Genomic DNA, 11,354 nt, shown 5'->3' on the forward strand with positions numbered 1-11,354 from the left:
ACCTACCTATACTGGGACTCCTACCTATGCCTAGCTAACTACTGGGACACCTTTCCTATGCCTACCTACATACAAGAAGATAATAAGGCCGTTGCTTCATTGTGGACAGACCAAATTTGATCAGCTGGACAGTCACTGTTGTTCTATCATTGAGCTACCACAGCCCGGCCACCATATGGGCTTGAAAACCGCCACTGCCTACACTCTCGCCACGGTGCGCACCAGTCCAGCATGGCCGTCACAATGCAAACAGCTGTTTGCGGTGCGTTACACAGTGAGTTTGGTGTGTCAGTGTGAAGCAGTACCTTAATTACACTCCCTGATTGATGTATACCCATGCAAAATGTTTGAAAGCACTTTAGGCCTGCAATTTAGCATTCAATGTGATTTCTGCCCTTAAAACGCTGCTTTGCGTCAAATCCAGATTTTTCCCCGGGACTTTGGGCATTTATCCCACTCCGCCATGCCCCCCTCCAGGTGTTAGACCCCTTGAAACATATTTTCTATCACTTTTGTGGCCAGCATAATTTTTTCTATTTTTCAAAGTTCGCATCCCCATTGAAGTCTATTGCGGTTCGCAAACTTTTCGGCGAACCGAAGCTTCCGCGAAGGTTCGCGAACGGGGTTCGCGAACCGAAAATCGGAGGTTCGTGACATCTCTAGTGATGGTTACAGGCCTTAGGAACAGAGGCAACAGGCTGGCTAAGGAGCACTCCTTGGTTGCCGCGAGGTGAGCCCCGTCCACCTACGCATTGCGCCTGCGTCTCACAAGCTTCTTCAGGATGTCAAACTTACTAACTTAATAGGACACCAGCCTCAGAGTATCTGTAGAAATCTGAAGACAGCAGATCATTCACCTACAAAACCCAGTAACCATCTGAACACAAACCAAAGGTTATAGCTATTCTGTGTCTTCATAGAGCTCACATCCTGCTTGTTGGTTGTTTGTTTAGGAGTTTTGTCCTGGGTAGAGCAATGTCTCCATAAAAAAAAACAACCCTTATTTTCCAGCAAAACATGACATGATTTCTCTGTGTCTCCTGAATTCAGAAGCCAGTTATCATTGTGGACAGTCTGCGCAAAGAGTTCAAGGTGAAGAGCGGAACCTTCAGCTGTAAGAAGAAGAGGAAAAGAATTGCCACCAGGAACATCTCATTCTGTGTAAAGAAAGGTAACGGTGTCCTCCTCAATCTCTTACTGAAAACATCAAGCACTAAAAAACTAAAGAGCAGACCTTCCATTGGAGGAAAATGACCAGCGAGGCAAGTAAATCGGGCGCCGGTGGCAGAGCAGTAAAATGGGTGCTGCATAGACCGCAATGTTACGTGTGGCTATCAGTCATCAGGGAGTAATTTAGGTACCAGCAGCAGCAGCACCGGATAAACATTGGGTGAAGTCGCAAAGATATCAGTAGAATGTGGGTTTAGCAGCAAAGGCGCCACAGATATCGGGGGAGATTGTGGTGGTTAGGTTAGTATCAGATGATAGTAAAATAACGGTAACAATTTACTAGATTGGAATTAGCCATGGCCCGATTGTGGAATCTGTCATTAAGCTGTCCTCCAGAGCGAAATAACTGCAGAACTCTTTTTCTCTGCATGCATGTCCAGAATCACCACCACCCCCTATTATGGGCAATGTCCTATACAGTCTTCTTTCTTAATGACTGTTATGTGATTAAGATGATCTATGCTGAGATGTTAGATGATCTCCTTTGTCAAATAGTTTTTCTATGTGTTTTTTGTTTTTGTTTTTTTTCGCTTCAGAACTGTGATTTAAATTGAATGGACCACCCTCCTTCTCCCCTTCAAAATAATAATAATAATAATAATAGTAATAAAAGTTAGATAGGGAAAACTCTGGATCTTATAGAGTCTTCCTGTCCTCTCTTGTGACCTTTATTCCATTGCCATTTAATTTGCAGTCTCGGGGGCAGCTTCGGAAGCACTACGTATGTATTGCATCAATACAGGCTTATGCATTAATGCAATGCTTGGGCCACAGTACTTTAGCTGAGAATAAAAAGAATTTGGTTTGTCAAATATTGCTGTTGCCTCTTTCTGTTGAGTCATTTTCCCTGACCAGATCTTTAGATGACATAGACACCAATAAACAACTGTCAAACATTGCAACTCTTCCCTGCTCTTTTGAGTTATAAAGCTGGAGCTGCGCCTGTAGCCACACAGCCCACTTCTTTGTTTTTTAGGTAGATCTGTGTCTTGTAACTTCCTGAAGCACAATAGTGACAGGGATATGTCATGCGGGTGTACCCAATGACTGCATCTCATTACCATTATTATATCCTTGTCTGATTGTCAGGTGAGGTTCTGGGCTTGCTGGGGCCAAATGGCGCTGGAAAAACCACCTCCGTATATATGCTTGCTGGAGATCTCAGACCCTCAGCAGGGGAGGTGAGTAGATAGTCGTAACAATGCCTTTTGTAGAGGTAACCTTGTATCCTATAGTTTTCATCATATGCCCCTTGCAGGTGGAACTTTGTGGGGTGGGGTCGAGCAGCTCCTCTGATGGTTCTGTGGCATTCCTGGGTTACTGCAGTCAGGAAAATCCACTGTGGCCAGATTTGAGTGTTCGGGAGCATCTGGAGATCTATGCCGCTGTGAAGGGAATGAAGAAAGAAGATGGGGATTCAGCCATCAGAAGGTATATCTAAAATGAATTCAGAAGTCAGGTAGCAAATACGTGACCATCTCTTCCCCAAGACGGGCCTTGTGTCTACGCTCAGAATGTTATTTGAGAAATGTGTTATCTAGACTGACACCGTTATCGATCTGGTGTTCTTTTACAGAGTGGCACAAGCTCTGGAGCTGACGGACCATCTGGATAAGCCAGCCAAGAAGCTGTCCATGGGTGTTTCTAGAAAGGTGATGGGACAGAACAATTGATTTATGTTAATAAGGAATATAATGCTGTCTGGCCCTGCTTCACTTGAGTTATTGGAGAACTTAGTTGACCAGTTCTAGGATACTGTTGTTCAGACAATTGTGCCTTCACCACGCATCATACTCAGGAGGAACTCAAAGTTCACACAGCACAGTGAAATTGAGTTACAAAACTGATGTTGTCAATGATCTCTCACGCAGCATTTGCCCACAAAATATACATAATGTGGCAGCAGTTAGGTAGCCAGATAACTCCCCATTTATTGTAGGTAGCCAAATTATCCCCCCCCCCTTTAGTATAGGTAACCAGGTGACCCCCCGTTTATAGTACAGGTAGCTAGATGACCCCCTCATTTATAGTATAGGTAGCTAGATGACTTTCCAATAGGATAGGTAGCCACATGATCCTCATTTATAGTGTATAGGCAGATGACCCTGCCACCCCGTTTAGTATATATCGCCAGATGCCCCTTCAGTTTAAATAGCCAGATCCCCCTTCAGTGTATATATACAGATCCCTTTTAGTATATAGCCAGATCCTCCTTTAGTGTATATAGCCTGATCCCCCTTTAGTAATAATGCCAGTATATATAGTCAGATTCTCCATTAGTATATAACCAGATAGCCCTTGTATATAGCCAGGGTATATAGCCAGATCCCCCTTGTATATAGCCAGACCTCCTTGGATATGTCCAGGTGCCCTTGTATATAGCCAAATCCCACTTGTATGTAGCCAGACTCCCCTTGTGTATATATAGCCAGATCCCTCCATGTATAATGCCAGACCCCCTTGTATATGGCCAAATCCCCCTGGTATATAGCCAGATTACATCACCCTCTCCCCCCATGATTTACCCCCTGACCTCTGCTCTGGATTCCTCTGCTGGATTGCCCGGTAGGGTACATCATACCTCAGAGTGGCGACCTGCAGTGAAAGCAGCTAGTGTTACACAGTAACGCCGGCCGCCGTATACAGGAAGTAAGAGGAGAAGCGGGCACTGCTGCATAAAATCCCTTTATTGTGGCCGGGTTACAGAGTGGTTGCAGTGGGGGGAGAGGGTTGCCTGACAGCTGTTTCGCAGGTATGCAACCTGCTTCTTCAGAGGCTCTGAAGAAGCAGGTTGCATACCTGCGAAACAGCTGTCAGGCAACCCTCTCCCCCCACTGCAACCACTCTGTAACCCGGCCACAATAAAGGGATTTTATGCAGCAGTGCCCGCTTCTCCTCTTTCTTCAAGACGTTTCTGCATTCGGTGCACGTTGCAGGTAAGCCCATCTGTGGCCGTTCCATCCCTGCCGCATACTGGTGCCAGTTTTTTCTGTTTTCTTTCTCCAAGAGTGTACAGGAAGTAAATAGATGTAATTTCCTGTATACGGCGGCCAGTGTTACCAGGCAACACTAGCTGCCTTGACTGACGGTCACGCTGATCTGAGTTGTAACGTATGACACCTGGCAATACAGCAGGGGGACCCAGACTTCCTGGAGGAGGGTGCCAGGAGCAGAAGAGGTTAAACAGTGGTGGGAGAGCAGGTGAATAGCATTGCCCAAACTCCCCCAGTGCCGTCCTTGCAGAAGGGAAGGGGGGATTCTGGGCAGTGGTACCCCCCCCCCCCTCCCTTGCGTTCACCTGTGGGGTGGAGACTTCCCATTAGTATGTTGGAGACCACAAGAGTAGTGACAGCTTACTGAGTATGACATCTAACTTGTGTGTTTTATATGTCTTAGGTGTGTTTTGCCATCAGCATGTTAGGTAATCCAAGTATTGTGCTCCTGGATGAGCCATCTACTGGTTTGGACCCCAAAGGGCAGCAACGACTTTGGTAAGTTCTCTGGTTCTTTGGGATGAACCAAGCAGAACTTTAGGTGATACTCACCTCGTAGCATGCATTACGTGTTATTTATTTTAGGGCAGCTGCTTGAAGCATTATAGGAACTTATGTTTAGAGTATTGTTTTCTTATTGTGTGTTCTTTGCCACAGGAGATCCATACGAGCCGCATTCAAGAACAAGGACAGAGGGGCCATACTGACCACACACTACATGGAGGAGGCGGAAGCCGTGTGTGACCGCGTGGCCATTATGGTGTCCGGCAAGCTGCGGTGAGGAGAGCACTGCTAGGCACTTCCACATGCTGAACATAACATTAATTCAAACCATGCAAAATTATCTTTTTTATTCCAACAGTTTGGTTGCGTACATAGGCGGTAGGCAAGGATATGGGGAACATAATCAGAGGTCACCTTAGTGACAAAACTGCTCACGCTGTCATTTAAGGCGGTTTGTATCAATATAAACCACCATTAAAAGGACTTATTTTACTTTTCGGGGTGGAGATTCAGAGGTTATTAGTTGTGGCACACCTATTCTCCTACACGAGTGCTGCTCCTAGTCCTACATTGGTATTTGTTGTGTCTGAATCACACTCCTGAAACAAGCATGTGGCTAATATAGCCATAGTGCCTGATGTACATACTCGTTCCGGGTCTGTGGCTGAAAGGATTACACAGGATCAGTGAGACAGTCAAGAAATTGCCATAATTAAATAGAAAAAAAGGCAGCCTTTCACATCTTTGTCTTCCACAGCATGAAATATATGTAAGCACTTTGCTCATCCTAAACAAAACCGGGTTCAGCAGAGAGTGACTACTACTATAATAGTTTCAAATATGGCAAGTCTTAAACCTTCTAAAACGGAGTACTCAATGAGTTCTAGTGAACTCTAGCTTCCAGTATATGGCTGTCATTGGAACAGGTAAAAGCTGCCCTTGCAGTAACTGGACTCTATAAACTTGATCAGGGCAAAAATGAAAATTTTCAAAAAAAAAATTAAAAAGAATGTTTTGACCATGTTCCCATGCTTTGAAGTATAGGAAAAGAATTGAGATCTGCCTCGAATGCTACTGTAAAAATCTTGTGTGCTTACAATCTCTGATTCACTCTGTAGATGCATGGCAGCATGTGTAGCCGACATTACTTAGAGGGTTAAAATCACAGCTGTGCTTAAATACATATGGTTGCAGATATCTGTATGATGTGGCTGGTGCATAGATTAATGTCCACACCTGAGAAAGTCTTAGCGTCACAAATATCTTCCGTGGAAATTATGTTGTGGGTTGTCAATAAGGCTTCTCTTCTGGGTTATTTTATATAATATACATGTTATAGGAATTGGTGAGTAATGTGGCCTTGAGATAAGGGCTATCTCTTACAGTATACATGTTATAGGGAATGGAGGGCAATATGGCCAGGTGATGAGGGCTCTTCCTCTGAGGTATCTCTTATGAATGCATATTATCGAGATTGGTGGTTAATATGGTCATTTGATAAAGACTCTTCCTCTGGAGTGTCGCTTATGATATGCATTATATGGGGATTAATATGTAGCACATGTGATAAAGGTATGTTGTAGGAATTATTGGATGATGTTGACATGAGATAACGACCTCTCCTCTCCGATTTCTCTAATTGGAGGTTTATTATAGGGATACATGGGTAATAAGGCCTTGTGATTAAGGGCTTCTATTCTGGAAAATGTCTTATGTGATGTATATCGGTGGATAAAAGAATCACCTCATAAGGATGCCTTCTGTGAAGGATCTCATGGAATGCATATTGATGAGTTATGTTGTTGGATGGGGTGAAAAGGGCTGGTCATCTGGGGTTTACCTTATGCTATGAAATGTATACCAAGAAGAATGGAGGGTAACATGGCTGTCATGTTGTCCTCTTGCTGCAGATGTATTGGCTCTATCCAACAACTGAAGAGTAAGTTTGGGAAGGGTTATCTCTTGGAGATGAAGGTGAAGGATTCCCTGCAAGCAGATGAACTCCACCATGTGGTCACCAAGATGTTTCCACAAGCAGCCAGACAGGACAGGTGATAAGTCTGATTTATTCACATTGTTTAGGCTTTATTTTTCTTAGACATTTGTGTAGTGCCCAGTACTAGCGCCTCCCAGTCCAGTTATCCTTGCACTAGTCAAATGCCAATGTTTCTTCATCAATTGTTCTAGGTTCTCCTCGCTGCTGGTGTATAAAATCCCAATGGGAGATGTCCGCTCCTTGTCCCAAGCCTTTTTACAGTTAGAGGAAGGTGAGACTCTCATTACAGCTTCATCCATCCATGGGGAAGGGAGGTGTCCACAGTTATTTACACTCCATTAACTGATTTACAAGGCACAGGCAACTTCACTGGTTACTATAATGCAGTGGCTCTCAAAGTTTTGGGGGTTAAGGGCACGTACGTTAAAAAGGGGCGCTGGGAAAAAAGGGCGCGGGGTTTTAAACGATAAACATGGATAACGTTTAAAAACATAATGTACTATATTTCGTTTAAAAAAAATGTTTTATAAAGTTATAAATCATTAAATAATGTGCATGAAATTGGCAATTGTGAAAACGTTAATCTTCTGTTTAAAAAGTGAAACGTATAATAACGTTTATAAAAAAATTAGTAAGTAACCCTCCCTGTACCTACCCCTAACCCCTAGACCCCCGTATTGGTGCCTAAACCTAAGACCCCCCTGGTGGTGCCTAAACCTAAGACCCCCCCTGGTGGTGCCTAAACCTAAGACCCCCCCTGGTGGTGCCTAAACCTAAGACCCCCCCTGGTGGTGCCTAAACCTAAGACCCCCCCTGGTGGTGCCTAAACCTAAGACCCCCCTGGTGGTGCCTAAACCTAAGACCCCCCTGGTGGTGCCTAAACTTAAGACCCCCTTGTGTTGCCTAAATTTAAGACCCCCCTGGTGGTGTCTAAACCTAAGACCCCCCTGGTGGCGCCTAAACCTAAGACCCCCCTGTTGGCGCCTAAACCTAAGACCCCCCTGGTGGCGCCTAAATCTAAGACCCCCCTGGTGGCGCCTAAACCTAAGACCCCCCTGGTGGCGCCTAAACCTAAGACCCCCCTGGTGGTGCCTAAACCTAAGACCCCCCTGGTGGTGCCTAAACCTAAGACTCCCCTGATGGTGCCTAAACCTAAGACCCCCCTGGTGGTGCCTAAACCTAAGAACCTCCTTAGTGATCACTGTATTGTGTGTAGAATAATGTTTTAGAAACAGTAAGGGATAAAATATATTACAATTTACGTTACGTACTGATCGCTTTATTTTGTGAATAATAATGTTTTACAAACAGCAAGGGATAACATTTAAAATAATGTTTTATTGAAATAGGAAACGTAAATCATCACAAGCAGTTATAAAACATTACAAATCTTCGGGCGCCGTTGGAAAACGTTATTATTCTCGGGCGCCCTTTTTTCCTGTTCGGCACCCAGTAAACGATATTTATTATGGGAGTGAATGGCGGCGCCCGATTTGTCCACTAGCCTCCTGCGCCCTTTTTTACTGTTACCGTTAAGGGCACCTTAATGGCTTTGAAATATTTTCAAGGCACCCCTGGGCAAAAACAACTACTGTTATGACCTTTATTAGGCTGCAGAGCCCCCCTTCAGTAGCTAGTGATTCTGATTAGGCATCATTTCCCTCCTATCGAGTAGCTATGCAGTTTACCTGATGGCAATGCACAAAGGATGGGGATGAACGCTGAGGCACCCCTGGGAGGTGCTTAGGGTGCACCAGGGGCAGTGGCGCCCAGTTTGAGAACCCTTGTATCATGCTTGGATGCAGGATACAGTAAGGTGCAATAAGCAAGAAAAATGTATATTGCACTTTATTGCATTAGGCCCAGGGATCATTCAGTAGATACAGTGGTGTAGCAGCAGGGGATGCATAGAATGCAACTGCACCAAGGCCCTGTGGGGCCCAAATGGGTCACCCTCCAGTAGTTGCTTTTATCTCTTTGTTGGTGTTGCTGTGGTAATGATGATCACCTCTATGTGTGCTTTGAATAGTGGTGATCCTTGGCAAGCTATTCATTTCCTCTTCTTACATAGTGGCTGCCATTGGAAAGCCAGTATAGGTGGCCTCTCATGTGATGATCATACATATAATGCTGGGGAGGACAGTGTAAATTTTGCATCGGGGACATGAAAGCATTGTTTTACTCATTCTATACTGCAATACACCAGAACAGTCCAGATGTCTCCCTGCATTACACAAACCTGGCTCTGAATAGCAACCCTGCATTATTTTGGTGTAATATTTACGAGTTATATAAGAGTTATCATTCTTATGGATATGAACAGGGGAATCTGATATATGTGCTATTGAATAGTGATGATTAGAAAATGCTAGATTTTTCTACCAATGCAACCAGAATTTGCATGACTGAACTGGAACTTTAGAGAGGACTAATCATATTAAGGAGACTTATAAAGTGGCAGCTCCCAAATCTAAAAGCCCCACGCTCCATTTTAGCCTTGCAAACTCTGTTTCCTGGGGAACCGAGACGAAGCATTGCATCCCATTGTACGAACGTCATCGGTTTCCAATTATGGAGTAGACATTGAAGCTGGTATTTTACGATCACCTGCGACCTGACCATATCTTTGTTTCCACACAGCCAAACGCACGTATAACATTGAGGAGTACAGCTTCTCCCAGTCAACACTGGAGCAGGTAACTCACCACTGATGTCACCAGTGTGTTGTTTGAAATTACCATTAGGGCTGTTTTACATTGGTTTTTTTTTAAGGTGTTTAGCAGAAAATGAGTGGTCAGTGGCCAATTGACCACTTCTTATTAAGACATCTGAGAAGCAGTAACTACTACACTCTACAACTGTTTATGTGACACGGCCCTTACCCAATCAGATTCCTCATCTGTGTCATGTGCTGTAACCACAAATCTGATTGGGTGAGAAGTCTGAACAGCCCCTAGAAGATTCTCCTTGAGAATACATATAATATGGATATCACCAGCCAAGAGAAAACATTTCAAAGAAATATCTCGATGCAGATGTCCCCTGGAATACTCTCGATAGGAATGCATTATTCTGGTGGAGTTCCCCTTAGAGAATTTGCCATAGGAACAAACAATGCTTTTGTAGCTGCTCCCTAGTGGACTCTCTTTAGGAGTAAATAATCTCTAACTTTATATAGTTTAGTGGATGCTCCTTAGAAATGTATAATGTACAGCAGCAACCCACGCTGGGCATCTAACTGTACAGCATCAATAGCATAAAGCTGCTCAGTTTTCCATTCTAATTCCCAGAATTCCTTGCCTGTCTCCCAGGTGTTCCTGGAGCTTGTGAAAGAACAGGAGAAAGATGACTTTGATGTGGAGAAAGCCTTCCGCTGGAGACAACTGCGCTCTGACAGTGTGTGATGGTGCGGTAGATGGAGCTGCCCTGGAGGAGGAGGTCCTTATTACTGCCATGTCCTCTGCTGCTGCTATACGTGTATTACCTGCAATCTGTAACCTTCTTATAGTAACCAAGGCGTTATTATATAAATAACAATACTAAAATCACGGAGCATATAACTACCCCTTGGATACCTTTCTAATAGCACCGGTCATGCAGTAATCTCATATATACTTGGATACACTTTCCTATAGAACCCACCATATAACCACCCTGTTGTATTCCTGGAGGAAGTCCTAACAGCACCGACCACATAACCAACCCTGGTGTATTTCTGTCTAAATTCCTAATAATACGGACAATATGACCAACCCTGTTCTGTTCCTGGATAATCCATAATAGCACTGACCATATCACCATCCCTAGTCTATTCCTGCATACATTTCTAATAGCACTAATTATAGAATAACCTATTGTATATTCTTGTATATAAACTACCTTTTGTATATTCCTTTATAAATAACAACTAACAACACCGACCATAATCATCTAACCTGTACATTGTACTCAGAGCCACTTCTCTTTCTCTCAGTGTATAACAGCATTAGTGACACGGAGGTTAGCAGAAGACAATATGTTGTACCTTCATCGTTTTCAAGAGTCATGTGACTGGGGTTTGGAGTCTCACAGCTGCTGCTTTCTGTGTAGTGTGTCAGGTCCCCATCCACAGCCCAGCTGTCATCCTGCCACACCTGGAGTCATGAAAGATGTGGCAGCTTACGCAACCTTTCCCCCTACCTTGATTAAACTATGGCACCCCTCAATCTGACCCAATACACCCACATATACATGCAGACTCTGCAAGCCACACCCACATACCAAGCTGGTCAAGAGTGCACCAGATACTTGCTGTGCAAAATTGTCTTGATTGTGAATCCCATCTTTATGTGGTCTTAAGAACTGGAATTTTTTTTATAAATATATACTTCTTTCTACTGTGTGGATCTGTTATTATACAAAGTCAAGATTATTACGTTGCATGAATTCAGTTTCAATTCCTCGGAGCTAGTTACGGAATAATCCATCCTTTGTGATGTCACTATCTGCTTCTGTGACATAATTGCTAGCACTGTAATTGTCGGTGTCTTCAGCCAGGTTTGTGTCCTAGACTATTTTTCAGCTTCCTAACACTGCTGTTTTTCATTGGTCATAAGTATACTCTAGTAGTGAATTTGGAGGATGTTGGTCAA

The 11,354-nt window shown here is 43.9% G+C and overlaps 1 protein-coding gene across 4 annotated transcripts in view; it reads left to right on the top strand.

The window, feature by feature from the left end:
- LOC137542408 (ABC-type organic anion transporter ABCA8-like) overlaps positions 1–11,099 on the top strand; it is a 219,540-nt gene extending 208,441 nt beyond the window's left edge. For all 4 annotated transcript variants that reach the window (XM_068264299.1, XM_068264298.1, XM_068264300.1 and 1 more), the window contains 10 exons: positions 1,051–1,171; positions 2,320–2,411; positions 2,489–2,661; positions 2,807–2,882; positions 4,627–4,721; positions 4,881–5,000; positions 6,638–6,778; positions 6,915–6,994; positions 9,364–9,419; positions 10,035–11,099. In XM_068264299.1, the coding sequence (XP_068120400.1) occupies positions 1,051–1,171; positions 2,320–2,411; positions 2,489–2,661; positions 2,807–2,882; positions 4,627–4,721; positions 4,881–5,000; positions 6,638–6,778; positions 6,915–6,994; positions 9,364–9,419; positions 10,035–10,127 (1,047 nt within the window). In that variant the 3' untranslated portion in view covers positions 10,128–11,099. The remainder of the gene's footprint in view (positions 1–1,050; positions 1,172–2,319; positions 2,412–2,488; positions 2,662–2,806; positions 2,883–4,626; positions 4,722–4,880; positions 5,001–6,637; positions 6,779–6,914; positions 6,995–9,363; positions 9,420–10,034) is intronic.
- The last annotated feature ends 255 nt before the right edge of the window (positions 11,100–11,354 follow it).

Source organism: Hyperolius riggenbachi, chromosome 12, assembly GCF_040937935.1.
Source record: "Hyperolius riggenbachi isolate aHypRig1 chromosome 12, aHypRig1.pri, whole genome shotgun sequence".
NCBI classification, from domain to species: domain Eukaryota; kingdom Metazoa; phylum Chordata; class Amphibia; order Anura; family Hyperoliidae; genus Hyperolius; species Hyperolius riggenbachi.